Source organism: Hemibagrus wyckioides, linkage group LG07 (assembly GCF_019097595.1).
Source record: "Hemibagrus wyckioides isolate EC202008001 linkage group LG07, SWU_Hwy_1.0, whole genome shotgun sequence".
NCBI classification, from domain to species: domain Eukaryota; kingdom Metazoa; phylum Chordata; class Actinopteri; order Siluriformes; family Bagridae; genus Hemibagrus; species Hemibagrus wyckioides.
Genome location: NC_080716.1, coordinates 26,708,113 through 26,733,437, shown reverse-complemented (window position 1 = coordinate 26,733,437; position 25,325 = coordinate 26,708,113). Strand labels below are relative to the sequence as shown.

The 25,325-nt window shown below is 40.6% G+C and overlaps 1 protein-coding gene across 1 annotated transcript; it reads right to left on the bottom strand.

The window, feature by feature from the left end:
- Nucleotides 1-1,378: 1,378 nt before the first annotated feature.
- LOC131356281 (desmoglein-2-like protein) lies at nt 1,379-25,325 on the bottom strand. The gene is made up of 13 exons (XM_058395187.1): nt 25,320-25,325; nt 23,837-23,962; nt 18,593-18,733; nt 17,877-18,018; nt 13,764-13,930; nt 12,911-13,060; nt 12,011-12,196; nt 11,188-11,453; nt 8,588-8,730; nt 7,518-7,739; nt 7,131-7,385; nt 1,560-1,795; nt 1,379-1,393 (listed from the first exon to the last, which is right to left on the bottom strand). The coding sequence occupies exons 1-13, from the start codon at nt 25,323-25,325 to the stop codon at nt 1,379-1,381; spliced, it is 2,055 nt and encodes a 684-aa protein (XP_058251170.1).

The window sequence follows — 25,325 nt, the reverse complement described above, 5'->3', positions numbered from 1 at the left end:
TCAATGCCCTTGAGTGTGCTGTAGCAACCCAGCAGATCAACTAGGAGCTCACCTCTCCTCTTGGTGTGGTAGTAAAGTAAGCTGTTTTTTGACTGTACAGTAGGAGGTGGGCAGAGGTTGGCTCAACAGTGCTTTAGTCGGTCAAAACTGCAGGATCGACTCACCTGGCCTGGCATGGATGCAGGCCTTTTGCTAAAGGTGCTTCAACACGTGACACCCTGGAAGCCAGCACCAGCACCCTTAAACCCTCTCCCCATTAATGGCATCCAATTTGAGTGAATGCATGGATCTTGTTGGGCTGCTATCAAATTCAGCTTGGGGACATGAGTACATACTTGTCATCATGGAGCATGCCACCTGCCACCCAGAAGCAGTCTTGGAACCACTTTGGAAGTCTACCTCCTGAAACATCACCAGGGAACTCCTCATGCTCTTCAGTTGAGTGGGCATTGCAAAGGACATCCTCACCAATCAAGGTACACCCTTTGTTTCTCCACTAATTGTGGATCTGTGTTGGTTGAGGACATCCATTTTGCACCACCAAATGGAGTGGCCCAGCTAGACACTGAAGATGATGCTACAGAGGGTGACAGATGAAGAAAGGTGGAACTGGGACCTCCTCCTTCCCTACGTTCTCTTCGTGAATCCATTCAGGTCAATGATTGACTTTGTTCAAGACATGCAAGGATTTATGAATTAACAGAGTGGCTTCCATCGTTAAGGAGCCTATGGAGGCCGCCCTATGAGAGCAGTAGCACACCTACAATCACCCAGCACAGCTGTGAGAGTTCAGCCTGGGTGATTAGGTACAGCTCCTAGTCCTCAATGCAGTATGCAAATTCCTGGCAAATTCCTCACACAGTTGGTTCAATATGAGATCAAACCCCCTCTCACCATGGTGGTTTGCCACCATCAAGGAGTCCACCAGCCCATGGACCAGCCCCATTGTGATTGTGCCCAAGCCTAACTACCCCCCCGTCAGACTTGACCAAGCAAGGTCAGCCAGACTGTATGTGGTGGACCAACGACACGACAGCAGGTGTTTATCAAACTCAAGGAAGTTCTAGTCAACTATCCCATACAGACGAACCCTGACTTCGACCTTCCACTACAGAACAATGCATCAGAAACTGGGCTGGGGGCCTGTACCAGAGCTTCAAAGGAGACAAGCACCTGGTCCTCTTCAGGCCTGAACTTCACCCATGCCACTGCTCTGTAAGCCCAAGGTGAATTGCACCAGTAACTCCATGGTTTATTTCTCTGCAAGACTTTCATGTTTCAGGTCAAGCACAAAGTGGGGATGCAGCATGGAAAGACAGATGGCCTGTAGCACAGCTAAACACTATGGGCAGGACAGCTGGTAGATGGGGGCTCAGTGCTAAGGGAAGGGGCCCTGTGACAGCAGCACACACACGCAAACCACACAAAACCACTCCTCAACCCTTTAAAACAGTGGAACTGAAGAAATCACAGCACCAAGGCCAACACATCTGAGTATGGCTGCAAGCGGGGCAGCAAAAAAACAGCAACAATAAAACCTTCAGAGAAACTCCTCCTACTTTGTCAGTCTTCGCATACTCTTTAGTTTGGATTGGTTGCATAGCCACAGCAAGTGCTATTAAACATCTGTTCCACTTGAGAGGCTGAAATCTAATATGAAGCATAATATATACCTTATCCTCTCCTTGGCCTTCAGTGTAATAGATGATAAGTTTCTGTTCTTGTTCGAAGGGGAGAGTCTGGTTAATATCAGGAACTGCTCCACACTCACACACCAGCAAAAGCACTGGAATTGCTGCAAAACATATTTAACAATGTTCATTACTTTAGGCAGCTAAAACCTGTGAGAGACAGGTAACATATCTCCCTTTGCCCAGCTTCTCATACTTGCATAATAATTTTGCGAAATTTATCAATGTCCATTAAATTAAAAATGCACTGGATCATAAATGAATGATCATTACTCTTCTTAATTCAGTTGAACTCTTTGGAATTAGATATAATTTTTAAATTCATTCATAATCATTTAAATATCATTTTTTAGTTCAAACATTACCTTTTAAGAGCTAACTTAATGTTAGAGAAAAAACAAAATTTAAATTCAAGCTATTGTACTAGCAGTTTAGACATTGGTTAATGGAGACTGTTTCCAAACAGCACATTCATGTATATTTGTAGAATCTGCCATTTTTTTAAAAAACATGGGTAAAGATGACCACCAGAAGGGGTGCTGGTATGTGATTCATCATAGCCTGCTTTGTCGTTTTTGTATTCCCCAGGTGGTTCATGCCATGCCCCACCTATTGTTCTGTTTTCCTGCCTTGTCACCTGTTCCCCATTAGCCCTAATGTTCTGGCCATATATAGGAGCCCTTTTGTACCTGTCTTGGTCAGTCATTGTTTATTTATTTGTTTGCTTGTTTGTCTGTCAGTCCATTTGTCAGTTCATTTGTTTGATGTTTTTATGTTTATTTGCAATTGTGGAGTACCTGACCTTCTTGGAGACCCTGCGAGGAAGGTGCTTCATCTGGGGACTCTCTGTTGTGCTGGGGGACTTCAACACCCATGTGGGCAATGACAGTGATACACTATATTGCCAAAAGTATTTGCTCACCCATCCAAATAATCAGAATCAGGTGTTCCAATCACTTCCATGGCCACAGGTGTATAACATCAAGCACCTAGGCATGCAGACTGTTTTTACAAACATTTGTGAAAGAATGGGTCGCTCTCAGGAGCTCAGTGAATTCATGTGGCCTTCAGATTAGCTCAAGAACAGTGCGCAGAGAGCTTCATGGAATGGGTTTCCATGGCCGAGCAGCTGCATCCAAGCCATACATCACCAAGTGCAATGCAAAGCGTCGGATGCAGTGGTGTAAAGCACGCCGCCACTGACTCTAGAGCAGTGGAGACGCGTTCTCTGGAGTGACGAATCGCGCTTCTCTATCTGGCAATCTGATGGACGAGTCTGGGTTTGGCAGTTGCCAGGAGAACAGTACTTGTCTGACTGCATTGTGCCAAGTGTAAAGTTTGGTGGAGGGGGGATTATGGTGTGGGGTTGTTTTTCAGGAGCTGGGCTTGGCCTTTTAGTTCCTAGTGAAAGTAACTCTGAATGCTTCAGCATACCAAGACATTTTGGACAATTCCATGCTCCCAACTTTGTGGGAACAGTTTGGAGCTGGCCCCTTCCTCTTCCAACATGACTGTGCACCAGTGCACAAAGCAAGGTCCATAAAGAACACCTTTGGGATGAATTAGAGCGGAGACTGAGAGCCAGGCCTTCTTGTCCAACATCAGTGTGTGACCTCTCAAATGTGCTTCTGGAAGAATGGTCAAAAATTCCCATAAACACACTCCTAAACCTTGTGGACAGCCTTCCCAGAAGAGTTGAAGCTGTTATAGCTGCAAAGGGTGGACCGACATCATATCGAACCCTATGGATTAGGAATGGGATGTCACTTAAGTTCATAGTGCGAGTCAAGGCAGGTGAGCGAATACTTTTGGCAATATAGTGTACCTGGAGGGGCATGACTGGGAGGAACGCCCCCCCCCCATCTGAACTTGAGTGGTGTTCTGTTGTTGGACTTCTGTGCTAGTCACAGGTTGTTCAAAATGAACACCTTGTTCAAGCAGAAGGATGCCCATCAGTAAACATGGTACCAGGACACCCTAGGCCAGAGGTTGATGATCGACCTTGTGGTCGTCATCTGACCTTTGGCTGCATGTCTTGGACACTCGGGTGAAGAGATGGGCTGAGTTGTCAGCCAATCACCACCTGGTGGTGAGTTGGATCCACTTATGGAGGTGAATGCTGGACAGACCTGGCAGATCCAAACATATTGTGAGGGTCTGTTGAGAACATCTTGCTGAACCATCTGTTAGGGGGGTCTTCAACTCCCACCTCTGGAAGAGTTTCAACCAGATACCAAGGGAGGTTGGGGACATAGAGTCTGAGTGGACCATGTTCTCCTCCACCATTGTTGATACAGCTATCCAGAGCTGTGGCCGTAAGGTTTCTGGTGCCTGTTGTGGCAGCAATCCCTGATCCCAGTGGTATACACTGGAAGTAAGGGATGCAGTCAAGCTGAAGAAGGAGTCCCACTGGGCCTGGTTGGCTTGTGGAAGCAAAAACTTGGGTCTGGGAGGAGTTCAGTAAGGCCATGGAGAAGGACTGTTGGTCGGCCTTGGGAAAATTATGGCAGACTGTTCGGCACCTCAGAAGGGGCAAGCAGTTCTCTGCCAACACTGTTTACAGTGGAGGTGGAGAGTTGCTGACCTCGACTGGGAATATTGTCAGTGGAAGGAATACTTAAAGGATCTCCACAATCCCACTGACACACCTTCCATAGAGGAAGCAGAGTCTGAGGACTCAGAGGTAGCTTCATCCATCACCCAAGCTGAAGTCTCTGAGGTAGTTCAGCAGCACCTCGGTGGCAAGGCACCGGGGGTGGATGAGATTTACCCTGAATACCTTAAGTCTCTGGATGTTGTGGGGCTGTCTTGGCTGACATAGCGTGATGGTCAGGGACAGTGCCTCTGGACTGGGTGACCCGGGTGGTGGTCGCTCTTTTTAAGAAAGGGGACCTGAGCGTGTGTTCCAAATATAGGAGTATCACACTCATCAGCCTCCCAGGGGAAGTCTATTCCAGGGTACTGGGGAGGATAGTCTGACTGTTAGTTTAACCTCAGATTCAGGAGGAACAATGTGGTTTTCATCCTAGTCATGGAATACTGGACCAGCTCTATACCCTCCACAGGGTACTTGAGGATTCATGGGAGTTTGCCCAACCAGTCCAAATGTGTTTTGTGGACTTGGAGAAGGCATGTCCCTCATGCCATTCTGTTAAGGGCTGTTCGGTCTCTGTATAACCAGAGCAGGAGCTTGGTTCGCATTGCTGGCTGTAAGTCCAACCTGTTCCCAGTGCATGTTGAACTCCAGAAGGCCTGTCCTTTGTCACCGGTGCTGTTCATTACTTTTATGGACAGAATTTTTTGGCACAGCCAGGGGCTGGAGGGAGTCCGATTTGGGGACCACATGATTTCATCTCTGCTTTTTGCACCTCCAAATCCGACCGGAAAAAGGTGGCTTGTCCCCTCTAGGTTGGAGGGGTGTTCCTCCCTCAAGTGGAAGAGTTTAAGTATCTTGGGGTCTTGTTTACGAGTGAGGAAAGGATGGAGCGTGAGATGCAGTCTATGTATCAGTCTGTTGTGGTGAAGAAGCAGCTAAGGCGGAAGGCGAAGTTCTCGATTTACCAGTCAATCTACATTCCTACTTTCACCAATGGGCTTTGGGTCATGACCGAAATGACAAGATCCTGGATACAAGCGGCCGAAATGAGTTTTCTCTGTAGGGTGACAGTCCGTTAGAGACAGAGTAAGGAGCTCTGTCACCCGGGAGGAGCTCAGAGTAGAGCCGCTGCTTCTCCACATCAAAAGGGGCCAGTTGAAGTGGCTTGGGCATCTGTCTCAGATGCCTCCTGGATGTCTCCCTGGGGAGGTGTTCCGGGCATGCCTCACCAGGAAGAGACACCAGGGAAGACCCAGGACATGCTGGAGGGACTATGACTATGTCTCCAGGCTGACCTGACACCTTGGAATCCCCTTGGGAGAGCTGGAGAAAGTGTCTAAGAGAGGGAAGTCTGGTCATCCCTGCTTAGACTGCTGCCCTTCGTGACCAGGCTCCGGATGAGCAGAAGACAATGAATGAATGAATGACTGAATGACTGAATGAATGAATGAATGAATACATGTTTATTTGTTTGTTTGTTTGGGTGCTGTCTTGTCATAGGTTTCCATGCTCATGTTATGGTTTGGTCATCATGTTTATTTGCCCCATGTCTTGTCCTGACTACAGATTGAGTTAGGTTCTTCTGGAAAGAATGGCAGTGGGATAGGTGATTGTCCAGCACATTTGATATCTAGAACCTCGAGCTATGAGAAGGTAACTCTAACAGAAATCAGTGCTGTCCAGGCATTGACTCAAAGGTTGGCCAAGAGGCCAGATACCTATTCCAGTAAAATTAGAGGATTCTACACGTCACAGAGATGCCACAGAGCCTTGGAACATGACCGTACAACACAAAGGTCAAGATAAGGAGCAGTGTAAAACAAAAGTGTGATGTCTAGATTCAGCTTCTTCATGCAGTTGATTGGATCTTGAAGAGCACACACAACACAAACAAAGGAATCTGACAGATATTCACCAGTAAAATAACTTGCCTATGGTAATGATATTGTTTTACAGTCCAGCAATTTCATTATCATGCAATGTCATTGAAAGAAATGCAACAAAGTACATTGGCCTGAGAATAAACACTCACTATCACTAGGATTGATCTGCAGAGCTCAACAAAATACAGCACCAGGAAGGAGTTGTAAAGGAGTACGTTCAGGAAAGGAAGCAAGAAGGTAGGTAGGTAGGTCTCTTGTAAAAGCCCAAGGTGGCACCTAAAGACAGAAAGGGATTTAGGAGGGCATATAGTGGCTTTAATCCTGAAGAGCATGAAGATGATAAGGAAGTAAATAAAGGCATAAAGATTTTCCCAGGCACTTGGGCATAATAAATGACATATTATATTATTAGTTCTTCACAGGATGCCTTTCTGGTTTAGAGACATATATCCAAATGTGAAAGCTACTGAAAATAAATGTTAAACATTCAACATACATGCTATCATGGATTGTGCCTCAGTTGCTCTGGTGCCAAGCATCATGTGCTTAGGTTTTGCCCATGTCCTTGCATTGGTTTGCTATCCAATTGTGTCTGAGTACATCAGAGGGACAGCTCATGTTGGACTTTTGGGGGACAAAGTTAGGGAGGCCAGATTAAGATGGTTTTGACATGTTCAGAGGAGGAAGGCCAAAAAGGAGGTAAATGGATGTAATAAATGAGGATATGAAGCTAGTGGATGCAAGTGTTGAGGATGTGGAAGATAGGGATAGGTGGAGAGAGACGATTTGCTGTGGGGACCCCTGAAGGGAAAAGCCGAAAGAAGAAGAAGAAGAGGTCCGAGGCTGGTTTCCTTACAAACTTGCATCCTTTCTTTTACTTCAGGTTAATCAGGCTCAGAACATTAGTTTCATCTGAACTGACACAGAAAATATGAAAAGGGCTGAGGTGATGGTACTCACCCAAGAGAAGCAGGATTCCTAGCAGTAGTACCAGAACACCACCTGTTCCCAGTACAGTACCAGTGCTGTTCTGTCTCTCTCGTGGGCAATTCGGTTTGTCTTGCACTGACCTGGCATAACGTGTGCATTTGCACACAAATACCTGAAGCTTTTGAACTTCAGAGGACTTTCCTTGCTGGTCTTTCACCTGCAGCTCCACTGTGTAGTGTCCCGGCCATAGGATCTCCTGGCTGCGCAAAATGTTTTTTTTGGAATCTTTGTAAAAGGATTTCATTTAGTCAGGAGAAACAAAAAGGAGAAATAAATACAAGGTATTAAATTGAGCATTTACATACAAGTGTTATGGCATTAATGTTAAACCACAGTGAAAGAGTTTTAAAACTTAACCATTGATATTCTCAAAGCTCCAGTTCTCTTTTGTGCCATTGGTAACCAACATGAAACTAAAAGGTTCTGCATAGGGGAAATAATCCTTATCTGTGGCTGTGACATACACTACGCTGTCACCATAACACAGCGTTTCAGATGAGCTGTTCAGAATGGGAACATTGTCATTGATATCCTCCACATGAATTGCAAGAGTTCCTGTCGCAGTTTTGGGCGAAAAATCTATGGAAAGGTTTGAAACATTATAATATTAAATTACAGGTGATTCACATATACATGACTTTATAATATAACTCATAGTGTTAATGTATTAATTTATTATACAGTGAGATTATAATGTTGCATTCATGTCATATTTGAAAAAAACAAACAAACAAAGAAACATACAGAACAGAATTCCACCTTCTGACTAGGGAAACAGAACACTTCACTCAGATATTGTTTGAGCACTAATTCCTGGTTTCAACTGAGAGACAACTGATACATGAACATGGTATTTGTCCTAGAAAATTAAGTAACTAAAGGAAAATTTTAGTTTATGTTTCAATTTTAGTTTGGATTTAAAATTTATATTGCCCAATCTGCTTCTTTTTTGCTTCAGGTTGCTTCTTCTGAAAGTTTTGTTGACTATCAGAAATAACATGTTTAACATAAACACACACACAGTATATGTTAATGCTGGATAATGTTAGACGAAGAAAAACTACCACAATTTTTATATAATAAATAAAACAGTAGTGTGTGACCATCTTTATGTCAGAATATTAAGAGGTTTCATCAGACTTTTCTGAAACTCCTCAATATACAAAGGGATAAACATGTATATAAATGAATAAAAAGTGTGATCTTGTCATTCTTTAAACTTTTTTTTAAATGTTTTTTGATTATATTTCATACTGCTATGCTTCAGTGTGGTAACAGTATCCACAATGTCCTGTTGTTATTATCCTGTATCAGTGTTTTATTCTCTACAAATTTCACACATTCATAAGATTCACTCATCTATATCATTGGTGTTACACATGTTGAAAGACCAGCCTTGTGGCTTCTCTCATCACTGGTTAACTTACCATCGGTCATTGCTAAGATTTTGACGTAGTATATTCCATTTTTCACATACTCAGACTCATGGTCTGGATATTTGATGAGTCTGACCTCGCCTGTTTGCTCATCAATGCTCACCCATTGGTCAACATCTTCTCCTTTCAAATACCTACAACAATAAAACAATGCTATCAGTTTTTAGCCCTGACAATTTCAGCCCTAACTTTAAACAAAGATACAGTATGTTTTGAACAAGCCCAAAATACAGTAAGAGAAATAAATAAATAAATAGGAATAACTTCCTATAAACTACAGTATTTCCTATAACAGCCACATTCAGATTTTCTAGCACTGCTCTAGTCCTGTAAGTTGAGAGGTGGGGCCTCCATGGATCGGACTTGTTTGTCCAGCACATCCCACAGATGCTTAATTGGATTGAGGAATTTGGAGGTCAAATCAACACCTCAAACTCATTGTTCAAACCATCAACCATCAAACCATTCTTGAACCATACTGAACCATTACCCTGCTGAAAGAGACCACAACTAACAGGGAATACCGTTTCCATGAAAGGGAGTAAATGGTCGGCAACAATGCTTAGGTAGGTGGTACATGTCAAAGTAACATCCACATGAATGGCAGAACCCAAGGTTTCCCAGAAGAACATTGCCCAAAGCATGACACTGCCTCCGCTGGCTTGCCTTCTTCCTATAGCACATCCGGGTGCCATGTGTTCCCCAGGTAAGCAACCCAAACATACCCGGCCATCTATGTGATGTAAAAGAAAATGTGATTCATCAGACCAATCTACATTCTTCCATTGCTCCGTGGTAAAATTCTGATGTTCACATGCCCATTTTTGACATTTTTGGTGGTGCACTGGGGTCAGCATGGGGAACCTGACTGGTCTGCTGCTATGCGGCCCCATTCGCAACAAACTGCGATGCACTGTGTATTTTGACACCTTTCTATCAGAATCAGCATTTACTTCTTCAGGAATTTGAGAAACAGTAGCTCGTCTGTTGGATCAGACCACACAGGCTAGGCTTTGCTTCCCACATGCATCAAGGAGCCTTGGCCGCCCATGACCCTGTCGCCGGTTCCTTCGTTGGACCACTTTTGGTAGATACTGACCACTGCAGACCGGGAACACCCCACAAGAGCTGCAGTTTTGGAGATGCTCTGATTTAGTCATCTAGCCATCAGAATTTGGCCCTTGTCAAACTTGCTCAAATCCTTAAACTTTTTTCCTGCTTCTAACACATCAACTTTGGGGACAAAATGTTCACTTACTGGATAATATATCCCACCCACTAACAGGTGCCATGATGAGGAGATCATCAGTGTTATTCACTTCACCTGTCATAATGTTATGGCTGATCGGTGTATTTTCTTCTTAGTCTGTGTCCTAGTGAATCAGTATTAAGTGATAGATACTTCAAAGCACTTTTGTATGTCACTCTGGATAAGGACACCTGCCAAATGCCATAAATGTAAATGTATTCCTAACATGACAACCAGATGATACAGATAAATTACAGATTTATTATTCACAAAAATACAACTTCCTCCATGAGGTCAGTGTAAGGTAGCTGCTGGAATAAGCACTGCTTAAAATAAATAAACTGGGTTTATGTGATTCAACATGAAACAGAGAATAAGAGGTAAACCATTATAATATGCAAAGTTTTCTCTGAATTCTCTTCTCTCACCTATTAAAATATGAATGAATTCTGTTCTTCTCCTTACAAGTCACTGTTGAATAAATGAACTAAAGCTAAATTCAAATTCAACTTTTATTTGTCACATACAATCATATACAGTCTGACATGTGGTGGAATACTTTATATAACTTTTTTATGTCTTTGTTATATAAAAAAGTCAGATTGTTAAAAAATTAGAGAAAATGGAATTTACAGTAAGATAAGATTAAAATAAAATAAAAGAGGAAACGTAAATAAAGTGACAATTTCAAAAAGACCCTTCTTTTAAAGGCATGCTTTAATAAAAGTGATCCTTTGCTTGGAAATGAGTGTGTAAATGAAAGAATGTGTGCAATCACATTAAAGGACTGGCTCAAAATAAAGTGTTTCTATTACTAGGATTAATCTTAATCATTATTCTCCAGCCGTAATTAAATTTGACACACTATAATGTCTAAAGAGATAATTCCAGCTCAGTTTATTGATAAAGAACAAACTGAAGCATTAATAAAATGAAAGTCAGCTCCCACATGAACCTCTGATTGGTTGGGAATTTATACATGGAATTTTTCTGACCATGCACTGAATTGAGGCAAATGCCTGCATTTGCATGCATAAACATGTCATGTGTCAAAAATAGGAAGAAAAAAGCTTTTATTTGTCACACAGACATGCTGATCAGAAACCCAGAGCCATTAAGCTGGTAACCATTGAACCACCACAGTCAATAAATTGATCATGTTTCTGTAAGGAAACTGTCTTTATATTTTCATTGAAAAATTCCACCACTAGCTTCTGTTCTATGAGAGATCAGTAAAGGACATGCTAATGTTTAACATAATGCTTATGGTAGCTATTCATAGATTTAAAAAAAATACCTCAATTTTTATCTATTAAAGACCTTCAAGTCTAGAATCTCTCACCTGACATTAGTGGCGGCTAACAGTGTATCAGTATCTGTGGCTGTGTAGGTGGTGATGACCTTCGTCAGATCAGTGACTTCAGGGTCTTCAGAGACTCTGACATCTTTGACCGCAGGCTGGAAATGAGGGGCTTCACGCATGTTCTGCACTTTTATGTTAATGGGGTATTCTATGATCTTGTTGTTCACCACTGACTTGTGATAAGGCGCCTTGTTCTTCACCACCACTTTCAGATGAATCTCTTTCACCTCCTCATAGTTCAGCTCCTTTAAGAGATAAGACAATATTTAAGGCATAGATCCATAGTGGAGTCCATGAGGAATAGCCAAAGGGGTCTGTAATTTCATTAAAAGTTTGTTTTCTATTTAGATACAATCTTTACCCAGAAATCTTACCCCATCATTCATGAGTTATTTCTGTTTATTATTATAGCTCTTAACCTGTTCACATGAATGTGTTTCTTGTAATTGAATAAAGCCAGTAGGTTTGCTAAATATAACAAAGATACATCATATTATTGTACACATTTAAACAATCATCTTATTATGTGCAGTATGAACAAATTTAAAGTTATAATAGTTCACTGACTGTAAATCATCTGAGATATTTTATTTATTTATTTATTTTCAAAAAAGGTTTTAAATTATTCAAATTATGTAAACTTTCACTTTCACTTTCAGTCTGGGCATTTATTTAGTCGTTGTACACAATAAAGACCTCTACTATTTTCAGAAACAGATTCACTCAAGACTGTCATGTAAAAGAATGGCTTCCAGGATGATCATCAACTGTGCCACATATCTTACCTAATGAGCTGTCTTACCTTAGTGACCATCAGGATGCCCTCATTAGTTTTGGGATCTGTGGTGATGTTGAAGTAACCAGCCTCATTTCCTGAAATGATTGTGTACACGGCCTCCCAGTTCTCAGTGTATTCCTTATCCTTGTCTATGGTCTTAATCCGGATCACTTCCTTATTTTTGATATTCTCCTTCACACTAGCCTCATACTGCACATAACACACACACACACACTTTATAAGAAGAATTATTCAGATTTTTTGTGCTCTGGTTTGATCATTTTTTTGGTGGTGATAGCAACCCAGTCTTACAGTAAACCCTTTGCATACAACCTTTTAAATGCTAAATTTAAGTATTATGCCTCAAGCATAGCAATGTATACAGTTTCTGTTTAAATGCTTATAACCAATATATTTGAACTAAGGTAACCATTACTATCCTTCGGCAACCTTGAACCATCTGAATAAGATCAATATTTAATAAAAGATTTTAACTTTTTGAATGTTAGCAAAATTTTTGCTTTTCACAACATATTTACCGGCTTCATGAAAATCCTGTTTTCTGCTAAAACAATCAGGCTTTTAAGTCACATGTATAAAAAAATCAGCATTTTGAAAATATGTGTTACTATATATGGTGTAATCAAATTAATTGGATATCTTCATCAAACAGGGTAGTGAGGAGAGATTAGCTTGGTTAAAATACGTATCATACAGAGAATCTGAGTGAAAGTTTGATACATAGCTATGCAACATACTGTATGCTTGTGGCAGAATGTTAAAATTCAGAGCATAGAAGGTGCTGTGACACTGGGTTAGATTGGTAACACTGTTTTTACTGCAAATAATTGAGATTTATTTCAGTTTGAGACAAATGACATTAGGAATTCATAATAACAAATTAATCCATAGAAAAACACTCACAGACACGTTCTCCAATGTGGGGATATTATCATTGACGTCAAGTATGTTGATGGTCACCGTCCCTGTTCCTGTCATTGGTCTGTTGTTGGGATCAGAATCTGCTCCATCCATATCTGTAGCCGTGATTAGCAGTTTGTACATTTCTTGTTTCTTTGCAAGAAAAGAAAAGTTGAAAATGATCTAATGCCTTAAATCTTAACAATAACTTAAAAATGATTGTTTTGAATTCTTTCTTGTATTAAAGGAGCATTCGATAAAAAATATCAGTAGAACAGTAGAATGCCTCAAATGACCGTGAGGAAGTTTCCCGGTCTGAGTACAAAGAAAACCCTGTCATGATGAGGTAAATGATCATGGTTATGCCGGAATCCCCACTGAACTACATTAGCCATCAGCTCCAACACATTTTATTTCACATTTCAATGTCCTGCCTTTCAAGGTCTGTTTGTGAAACATTTGTTGTTGCAGCTCTGTGTTTGTTGTGTTTGCGTGTGTAGGTGTGTGTGCGTGTGTGTGTTTTACAGCCTCACCCATAGCCTTTCTTTTTTTGCCTTGTATTCATAGATTTGACATTTCTTTTGGTTCAGTTTTTTTGTCTTGCAATTTACAAATACATTGTCAACACTTGCATCTGCCTTAGACTCCCATGACATAAATAGATACATAAATACATACATACAGTACCTAAACATTCTCATGAACCCTCTGTAGGAACAAATGGATGACTCCAGCTGAATGAGAAAGATTGTCTATAATATAAAATATGCCCAGAAAATGATAATCATTGACTTCATCAGACTGCTGAAAAACCTAGTGGTTGTGATGCCTGTATTTTTGTGAGTGATGCTCTCACCTCTCGGTCCAGAGTGTTCATACTGACTTTGATTTCACCAGATGTACGGCTGATTTTGAACATCATCTCTCCAGCCGGATCCTGCTGTATAACTTTGTAGGTAATTTTTGAATATGTTGTGCCTTCCTGGTCCTTATCCTTAGCTGTGACTGTAAATACCATGGTGTCTAGGAGAGAGTTTTGATAATTAAACTCAAACAGATGAAATTTATTCACTGGGCAATATTCTGGAGGATTTTTCCATTTCCCCAAAGAAAATCTCAATGCAAAATAAAATTGTGTAAAATTGGGGAGGGTGATAAGATAATGCAATATTGATAATGTGATAAATGACATCAAGTTATTTTCCTGAAATATCACAGATATGGACAGATAATGAAACCTTGCTGATCCTGATCCTTACTCTTATGTGTAGCTGACTGGACATTAAAATATTCCAAAGCTGTCAGTTTCTCTATATGGTGCTAGGAATAGCATTATTATTATTATTATTATTATTATTATTATTATTATTATTATCAACAACAACAACAATAGTGGTCTAGTTGAGGTTTGTGAATAGGTAGAGCAAAGAGAAGTGTGTGATGTAACATCACCACTGGCATCAGCAATGCTACAGCAACACTACAGCAATGCTACAGCAGCGCTACAGCAAGTACGTGCCCCCATGCAGTGAAGAGGTGTGCATGATCCTCCTGGAGAAGTTGTTGTGACGTACTGGTGCAGCTTCTGGAACTGCATCCGGGCTCTGAATCAGCTGTGGATTATGCTGTAAAATTCCACACCTTGGCAGGTGTATAGCGCGGGAGGACTGATCCAGCACTTCTGGCCGTATTTCGTGAAGGTCTTTGCTGGCAGAGTTGGCGTGTCAGGATATCCTTCTCCGTCTTAACAAGTCCTTCTCTGACTACATTACCACTGCCATTCCCATAGAAAACCTGATGCACCAGCAATGTCCCCAGTCCCTGCCTCCACCCTAATCTTGTGACTCAGGAGGAAATACCAGAGCCAATGCGGCTAGGACTTGCTGGGGTGTCCCAGGAGGAATGATGGCGATGAGTTTGCCTCCAGCTGTGCTTCTACTGAGGTGGATCGGGCCACCAGATCATGGCCTGCCCAGAAAGACCTACCAAATCTAAGGAGAGGGAGAACTGCTGGTGTGCATGTTTGACATTAAAGGTGAACTTATATTGCACTCAAAATTCTGTTGTAGTCTCAGCCCAAGTGGACTTTGGAGTGGCCGTCAACCTGAATGACCACCACCTCGTGGAAGAGCTTCACCTTTCTACTCAGCCCTGTGATGGCCGTCAATAACTGTCCCATTGGGAAGGACCTCATCAGCCGACAGACCAGCCCGCTTACCCTCCTGTTCGGTTTGTTACTTGTCAAGGAGATTCAGTTCTTCGTCATCTCCTCCCCAACCAATCTGATCAACCTGGGCTTCCCCTGGCTCCAGAGCCACAACCCTCTTGTATCTTGGAGGAAAGGGAAGCTATTCCACTGGTCACCTGGTTCCTGCCTGGATATCATCTCATGCCCATGCCTCACTACTTCCATAGACAACCCAAGTACCTCTGAGCCTGCCGTGATACCATGAAAATAGCAGGAGCTACGAGATGTGTTCAGTAAAGAAAGGGCCACTCAACTCCCTCCCCACCTCCCTTGGGACTGTGGCATTAACCTGCTCCCAAACACTGTGCCACCTAAATGTAAAGTTTACTCTCTCTCCATACCTGAATCAAAAGCAATAGAGGACTACATTGAGGAGGCCTTAGCCGCTGGGTACATTCGACCCTTGACCTCTCCGGCAGCCGCCAGCTTCTTCTTTGTTGAGAAGAAGGATGGTGGTCTCCATCCTTGTGTCAACTATAGAGATCTGAACGCTATTATGGTGCATTACCTCTACCCACTGCCATTGGCCCCAGCGGCTCTGGAACAACTACGGGAGGCCCGAATCTTCACCAAGCATGACCTATGCAGTACCTACAATCTAGTGTGTATCAGAGAAGGTGATGAATGGAAAACCACCTTCCACACCACCAGGGGGTACTATGAATACTTAGTCATGCCATATGGACTTACCAATGCCCCAGCCGTGTTCCAATCTATTATAAACGATTTTCAAGGAACCTAATCATTGTTGAGGTGGATGCCTCCAGCTGCAGGATCGGGGCCGTGTTATCTCAACTCCATGGGAATCCATGGAAGGTCTACCCCTGCTCACATTTCTCACACAAACTAACCCCTGCAGAAGTGAATTATGATGTGGGGAACTGGGAGCTCCTATCCATTAAGGTGGTACTGGAGGGGGCGCGACACCCGTTCCTAGTTCTGATGGATCACCGAAATTGGGAATACCTTCGCAATGCCAGGTGGTTGAACCCACACCAATCTCAGTGGGTGCTGTTCTCACTAGGTTCCATTTTTCTGTTATGTATCACCCAGGAATGAAGAATGGCAAGGCGGACGCTCTGTCTCAGCGACATTACCCTGCAAGCGCCCCTTCACTATCAGAGCCCATACTGCCCCCCTCGGTCATGCTTGCGCCTATCCGGTGGAACCTCGTGGAGGAAATACAGCAGGCCCAGGTCAACAAACCACCACTGCCTACCTGTCTGGCCAACAAGGTATATGTACCCACCTCGCTGTGTGCCTGGGTACTACAGTGGGTGCATGAGGCACCCAGCTTGGCCCATCTAGGCATCCGGTACACCATGGCACTCACTCGGAATTGATTCTGGTGGCCTTCCCTGTTCCAGGATGTAGTGGACTTCCAGGAAGTACGTTGAATCTTGTGCAACCTGTGCCCAGGCCCGGACAATCCGTCAACTCCCCACGGGGCTTCTGAAACCTCTGTGGCTATGGTCACTGATCTCCCAAGCTCAGGTGAATTCAACATGATCATAGTGGCCATTGATTGTTTCTCCAAGGCCTGCAGGCTGGTGCCACTGAAGGGTCTTCCCACAGCTGTGGAAATAGCCATGACTCTGTTCAACCAGGTCTTTCGCACCTATGGGCTCCCAGAAGACATTGTAACAGCGACCTCCAGTTCATGTCCCGGGTCTGGAAAGCATTCTTCACTCTCCTGGGAATCAATGTCTCAGTTCAGGCTATCACCCGTAATCTAACAGCCAGACGGAGCAGCTAAACCAAGAGATCAGCCAGTACCTGCGATCGTATTGTAGCCATGAACAGCATCGCTGGAGTGAGTTCCTCCCATGAGCTGAGTATGCTCAGAATTCCCTCACCCATTAGTCAACGGGACTCACCCCGTTTCATCCTGGGCTACCAGCTGCCCATATTCCCGTGGTCAGGTAAGACCTCCAACGTACTGGCCGTGGATGACTGGGTCTGTCGCAGTCAGGAAATCTGGGTGAGTGCCCATGTCCACCTGCAGAGGACCATACAGAGGCAGCGGATACAGGCAGACTGCCACAAATGCCCACACCCCAGGTTCCAGGTGGGTCAAAGGGTCTGGTTGTCTACCCATCTGTGGCTGAAACTACCCTGTCGCAAACTGAGTCCACGTTTCATTGGTCCCTTCCTTATTGTCTGCCAAGTTAACCCGGTCACCTATCGCCTGTAGCTCCCACCATTACACCGCATCTCGCCCACATTCCATGTGTCCCTGCTCAAGCCGGCTCTTCTTCACCAAGATGAAACTCCATGCAGTGAAGAGCCACCACCACCTCTTGACATTGGTGGGGCTCCAGCCTACAGAGTCAACACTATTTTGAATTCTCAGAGCTGCCGGAATCACTTGCAAAACCTGGGAGATTGGGAAGGCTATGCCCCAGAGGAACGCTCATGGGTAGATGCCGATGACATCCTGGACCCCTCCCTGGTAGAGGGCTTTCATCGTCTCTACACCAACTGACCAGCCCCACGTCCCTGGCCACAGAACACCTAAAGGTCTCCTTGGGGATGGGGTAGCTATGGGTGGGAGGTTGGGGGGGGTTCTGTGACATTGTCACATCAGGCCACCAGAAGGAGCCCTCGCCTAAATTTTAGTGCTACCAGTGGTAAGGATCACACACCTGTGCTGAGGTGTATCAATGACTGTTCTCTGTTGCAATATGCACTATGATAAAAGGGAAAATAAAAGCCATATACCTTTGTCACTGAGCTCTTTGACAGAACCATTCATATTAAGCTCAAACTCAGGGGCATTGTCATTCTGGTCAAGAACTATGATTTTCAAATCGAGGTCCCTTTCAACAAGTGTTCCATCTGGTAGTGAAGCTCTCGCTTTGAGCTAAAAGAAAACACACACACACACATCCACACACACACATGCACAAATTGTTGCATGTATAATATATAATGCAAGACATTCAGACCTCTGGCATACATGCATTGCTGGTTATTTCTAAAGAATAACAAATTAGGGTGAGGAAACAAATGATGTGAGCTCTACCAGTGCTGTAGCAGTTTGATTCAATTTACCAAACCATTTGAAATTACTTAATATCAAATCATTTTTTTAAAGAATTTGACCAAATTTTCATATGACCAAAGTCAACAACTGCACCTCATAAAATATATAGTTTAAGTATTGTGTACAGTGAGAGGAAAACATGTGAAACTCCACACAGACAGTAACCTAAACTTGAGATTAAACCAGGGACGTGGAGATGTAAGGTGGCCATGCACTCCATTGTACAACCATGCTGCTGTATTATTAAAATACACAAACAAACAAAAAAACAACAAATGCATATTATTACAATAATTTAATAAAGAACCCTTCACTATACATTTGCATTACGTTCAGTACATCACAACTATCACTATCATTACAGAACATGTGATGCAGAGGATACACTTACTTCATAAACATCTTCTTTCTCTCTGTCCAAGATGCCATGGATCTTTACGTAGCCGCTTTTTCTGTCTACAGTGAATAAATTCAATCCCTCCTCTAACAGAGAATATATAATATCCGTTCTGGTTTCTTCATCTAATCGCAACTGAAACACATACAATTTCATATATATAGTATCTCACAAAAGTGAGTACATCCCTCACATTTTTGTACATATTTTATTATATCTTTTCATGTGACAACACTGAAGAAATGACACTCTGCTACAGTGTAAGGTAGTGCGTGTACAGCCTGTATAACAGTGCAAATTTGCTGTCCCCTCAAAATAACTCAACACACAGCCATTAATGTCTAACCAGGTGAGGAGTACGAAGACAAGTGTGTCTTGCCTACAGTCAAGCATGGTGGTGGGAGTGTCATGGTCTGGATCTGCATGAGTGCTGCTGGCACTGGGGAGCTACAGTTCATTGAGGGAACCATGAATGCCAACATGTACTGTGACATACTGAAGCAGAGCATGATCCCCTCTCTTCGGAGACTGGGCCACAGGGCAATATTCCAACATGATAACGACCCCAAACACACCTCCAAGACGACCACTGCCTTGCTAAAGAAGCTGAGGGTAAAGGTGATGGACTGGCCAAGCATGTCTCCAGATCTAAACCCTAAGGTGGGGGAGCACAAGGTCTCTAACACGCACCAGTTCTGTGATGTCATCATGGAGGAGTGGAAGAGGACTTCAACCTGTGAAGCTCTGGTGAACTCCATGCCTAAGAGTGTTAAGGCAGTGCTTGAAAATAATGGTGGCCACCAGAGGTGGGTAGTAATGAATTACATTTACTTCGTTACATTTACTTGAGTAAATTTTTTGGGTAACTTGTACTTTTAGAGTATTTTTAAAGATGTGTATTTTTACTCTTACTCAAGTACATTTTTAGTGAAAAAACTTTACTTTTACTTCGCTACATTTGGCAGCATTCCTCCGTTACTGTCAAATGTTAATAAATATGAGCTTTTTAAAATAATTTGTTTATATGGCTTATTTGCAAGTCTCGCGAGACGTTGGAGAGGCTGCTTCGCGAGAGGCTGTTACGGATCTCCCGCTTACATTTAGCATGTGTTTAGAGTAAGATGATGTTTGAAGCAGAGGAAGACGTGAGCGAGTTGTCGGAGGCAGATCACCCATGGCCTCAAGTTCAGTCTATGTTTTCACTCCATGAAGTCAAAAATAATAGTTTCATTATGTGATGCATGCTGTATTCACCAAATCAAACTGACATTGCAGCGTACAAGAATTCCAGCTCCAACCTGAAAAAATATGGAGCAGTAAGTGTCAAATTTAGGCATATTTCAATCCTATTAATGGTCATTTGGTAACTATGAGCACACTGACCTTATTTTAATAGCACATTTCTCACACTGTCTGAATGTTTTTCCTCATATGCCCTTTCATGCAAGCAATATCTTGTGAACCCTACAAACAACACAGGTTCATGAACAAACGTTCATTCTAAACGTCTCCACAATTTCACACCCATTTTCCACAAAACAACATCAATTTTACAGCATACTGTGACGTCATGCATTTATACACAAATACGGACACCTCAACAAAGTGTAGAACATACATACACAATAAAAACGGGATTGTATTTGATTTTACCTACCTAAAGAATGCATGTACTTATAAAATGTAATATATGCATATATTATTATTTCATCAGCAAACAAGCTTAAGTTTTATGCAGAACTAATCAAGTCAAGTAAATTCTGTAAAACTGATTGTTCAAGAAAGAACATATGACAAAATAAACATTCACATACTGAAGGGCAAACACACAAACAAGTTCATACACAAACATAATAACAAACACACACTCTGCACACACACACCTTCTCTTTTGTTCTCTATTAGTTTGTTTAAATGCAGATGCTGACAAGTTTGTGTTGTGAATGTGAAAATAAAGACAGAGTTAACTGTTAGAAAAACACCTGGGTGTATTTGAGATTTTATTGCAAATGATAGGTCATGTAATGTTAATGTGCCCATCACTGGACTGAGATGTGCCCATCACTGGACTGAAATAGGCTACTTCACTTCAACCTATGTTTTATATAAGCAGAACAAAGAGACTTTCAAGGAGAGGTGTGTGAAAGCTCTCCAAGTAGTTTGAAATTCTGTTTTTTTGTTCAATCAGATCAGAAGTAACTAGTAACTAAGCTACTTGAGTAGTTTTTTCATCCGATACTTTTTTACTCTTATTCAAGTGACTATTAAGAATGTTACTTTTACTTTTACTTTTGTAAATATTTCTATAAGTACTTGTACTTTTACTTGAGTACAGATTTTGGATACTCTACCCACCTCTGGTGGCCACACAAAATATTGACACTTTGGGCCCGATATGGACATTTCCACTTAGGGGTGTATTCACTTTTGTTGCCAGCGGTTTAGACATTAATGGTTGTGTGTTGAGTTATTTTGAAGGACAGCAAAATTACACTGTTATACAGGCTGTACACTCACTACTTTACATTGTAGCAGAGTATCATTTCTTCAGTGTTGTCACATGAAAAGATATAATAAAATATTTACAACAATGAGATACTGATATATATATATATATATAGAATATGGCAGCAGGAGCTTGTCCAGGAGCTTATACCGGGATGAAATTTGGTCATGCAACAAGACAGTGATCCAAATCACACCAGTAAATGGACATTTGTATGGCTTAAGAAGAAAAAAATCAAGATGTTGGTCTCATCTCCATGGTGAGGACCACCCAATTGTTATTTAGGCTCTCATAAACACAAACCTTGAATTGAAAGATTGTGTACTTTCTTTTTTCATGACTGTCTTACAGCAAACCCTGTCATTTTTTATTCCCTTCATGGTGAGTACATCACTTACAACTTCAATGCTTTGACCAATTCATGTATCTAGCCACAGGTGACAACTTCTATTTGATCTGGATCTCAAGAAGCCCCTATATTCATGATGAAATGAATTCTTGAATTTAATATATGCCACATATATCAAATGCAGTATTTTGACAAAAATTTGCTTTAAGGGGCATAAAACAAGCAGTATTACCCACTAGTGTCCGTTTTCAGTCTTCTATACTAATGTAATCCTTTCAAAGCAGATAAATGTTAGTAGTTGTAAACAGTATCTGTCAAGTTAAAGTTTGTGTCATAAAAGATTTTATGGTATTATATTTTAATTTTAATATTATATTATAATATTATGGTATACCAGTATGTCCTTCATAGCACAAGCTAAACTATTTTGTATAATTTAGTATACTATTTAATGTGTTATGTGATTTGGGCCAGTAAAGTAATATTTGTTTTTCAGTAAAGAGATTCACTACTCTTAAAAATAGACAACTCATTTTGACTCATTTTGATAGTAACAGACAGAATTGCACATCATGGATGCCATTTATGCACAAACACTTCCTGCCAGTATTTTGTGTAGGACCTTGATTTATGGTCAAAGGGAGCAGAACATCTCATTTCAGTGGAAAAACATCTTGTAGTCTTTTAGCATAAGCAACTATGAACAAATCCAGATTGACTTAAGGCCAAGAAAGCTTTTTACCTTAGAAACAATACAGTTACAATAGAGTTTCTTGGCGAATATCTATAACATTTACTCTTTGTGACCCATTTCCTCATGTAATTCAACAAAATGTCTCTTCAAAAAGTGTCAGCTTCAGAATATGCAATAAAAAAGTTCGGTTAAACAAAGTATGTTAAAAACACTGTAATTAACCTTTAATAAAGCCACTATTGAGTGTAGAAATCCTTTTTGTCTCATTTTGAATAAAGTATTATAATATTATATAGTTTTATATAATATATAACCCTTATGTTAAATGTTTACTATGGATGACTCATGGAAAAACACAATCTTAACATCATGCTTGAAAGATTAACAACCAGTGAAAGACAAGCTAACTTCTCTGGAAGTCTTGATTCTGGAGAAATTCCAATAGTGAGGTATGCTGATTGTGACTAATGATATTCAAGATACTATCTGTTGGGTTATTCTTGCTAATTATAAAGTGTGGGTTCTTGTAGTGCAAGAGCTCTTTTCTATGGCCAGGTCTAATGTGAAAGTCAGTGATGCATTCACATGGCACTACTATCAGGAATGCCTTAGCTGCCTTTTTCTTTAACTTGTAAAACTTCTTTGGGTTATAGGCTTAGTGCACTTTAAATCTGAAAGTATGTTAAAAATGCATTTAGGCAGTTAAAGAGAAAAATAACTTTAACAGACATCCTCAGGTTAAATACTTTTACTTGAAAGGAATTAAATTTGCTTGATATTCATCCATGTTTTGTAAATAAAATTGTCCAGTTGATACCTCTCATTTCTTATTCAATTTGCACCATTTAGCAATTACTAAGAAAATAATGTTTTCAAACTGAAACTATATTTCATATATACATTAGATTATTGAGAAATGGAGACTTTCACTATAATGTAAAATTATGCATTGGTGCCATGTAAGGTCAATGCCAACAAACATGGCCAGTATCATGATATCTATTTATTACTTTTTTGTGAATAAAATCATAATAAATATATGTTGTCATTTGGCATCAAATGTTTTGATCCTAAACTTTGGCGTCAATATCGGAATGATGGTATTGCGATGAACCTGAATTTAACTTCCATGTTGACCTTGTACTTGGATATTCTTTATAGGCAGTCATCTAAATGTGAATAAACTGTAAATAAGTAGAATACTGTTTGACCAGCTCTGGTCTTTTGGGCCTGTGCTCAGTATGAAGGATAACAAATCACAAAAGTAACCAGATGATTATTGTGTACATAAACACAAAGACAAATTCTTATTAGAGGCTTTAAATGTTCCAGAGGTTCTGAAAGGTAAAAAATAAATCAAACTGATGCCATCTTACTATTTCTTTTTAAATCATTTTGAAAATCCACAGTCTTATATGAAGTCTATTTAAATAGAGGATCTACAGTATTTATACATTTTTAAGCCACAAATAATACTCTAAATTGTTCTTCTGCCTTTAAAATAGTTGTTGTAATAATTATAATACAATTTGTAAGAACTGTAACTTTAACTTTAATTTTTCCTTAATACTTAATTTTACATTTAGTGACCTTCCATGACATTCACTGCATGCTCTCCTTCACCTTAATAAGAGCATGTAATATTTATTCATACTGTTAATATCTTATAAATTCCAGATAAATACTCACTTTGATAATATATTCTTCTTTGGTATAATCCATGTTTTCAAACAGTGTTTTTGGAGGGAACATCCAGTTTCTTTTCTGTCGATGAAGAGTTTGTATCTCTGTTTTATCAGCTTTGACCCACATTACCTGTTCATGCACAAATACATCACACAATATATCACACTTTCATAAACACTTCCATGAACAGAAATCACACTTAAGCAGTTAAAGCATTTATTTACTCATTACTGTTAAAATGATTAACATTGTTAAGTGCATACTACAAGAGATTTTCTCATAATTAACCATGTAAACCACACTAAATCAATCAATCCTTAACCAATAGAATCAACTGATATGGAACTATTTTTACAAAGCATTAAATAATAACTAACTAACTAAACTAACAAACAAATACCCAAAACAAAATAATAATTATGTTAGCATATTAACACAAATAGCATTTGAAATACTTACAGTAGTAGAGAACATGGTTGTGAAAATGCAGAAAGTTAGAAACATTGTCATCAAAACAGTAATCCAAACCAAAAGTAGCAGGATGTGTCAGTGTGAGTGTTGGTGTGTTAGTGTGAGTTCTTCAGCTAGAGCTCTCTGCTTTGCATCTGGAGTGTGGGAGGTGCCCGAGTGTGGCTTCATCACATCAATGGACAATATAGAGAAGTCACCCTGGGAGGTTGACATATAAATAGATATATTTTCTTGATCCTGCATGAAATATTTCTGAGTTTCTCAATCTTGCTGCTACAATACTCTACAAAGCACGTGTTAATATCTTTTTTTAAGTTTAGGTGAATTTTCCACCTTGTCTTCAACAATCCAGTTTGGGTTTTATGTTAGATTTCCACTAAAATTCCATTTTGTTACTGTTCTAATTTGCAATATGTTTAGATACATAACATAACTAAATCAGGCCATGGAAGATTTTATTGGAGGAGGTGCCTTCAACTAGGCTATATTCGACCCTCCATCTCAGCCGTATGGGTTTAATTGTTTTTAGTGGAGAAGAAAGGGGTTGACTTAGGCATGCCTTGACTTGATATAATCAAGTCTCCATAAAATATTGTTACCCCTTTTTCACTGGTTCCATGAGCCTTAGAGCAACTCCAAGAGGCATAGTCACCAAGCTGGACTTGGGAAATTCATACAACCTCATCCACACTGTAAAAAATGTACTTGAAAATTACAGTAAAAAACTGTGAAATAGAAACAGTAAAAAAAAAAATAGTATTTCACCATAGTACAAATTACTGTAAATAAAGAAACAGTATGTACTTTCATTTTTACTGTCCTAATATGTAAAAAAATACACATTGATACTGTGAAAATAGAAAATTTTGGTAAAATTAACGGTAAAATGCCATAACTTCATAAACAAGTAATTACCCTAAAATCAAAGGTATCACTCTGTCTAAATTACAGATTTTGCTAATATGTTTATTTAAATTTACGATATAAAACCTTTCACCATTCAGCAAAAACATACCTTCAT

What these genes read in the sequence shown, in the direction of transcription:
- LOC131356281 (XM_058395187.1), bottom strand. An exon ending in GAGCTTTGAGAATATCAATG is followed by an intron (nt 7,386 to 7,517) that starts GTTAAGTTTTAA and finishes CCTTTTACAAAG; the next exon opens with ATTCCAAAAAAAACATTTTG. An exon ending in AGGAATCCTGCTTCTCTTGG is followed by an intron (nt 1,796 to 7,130) that starts GTGAGTACCATC and finishes TATGTTTTGCAG; the next exon opens with CAATTCCAGTGCTTTTGCTG.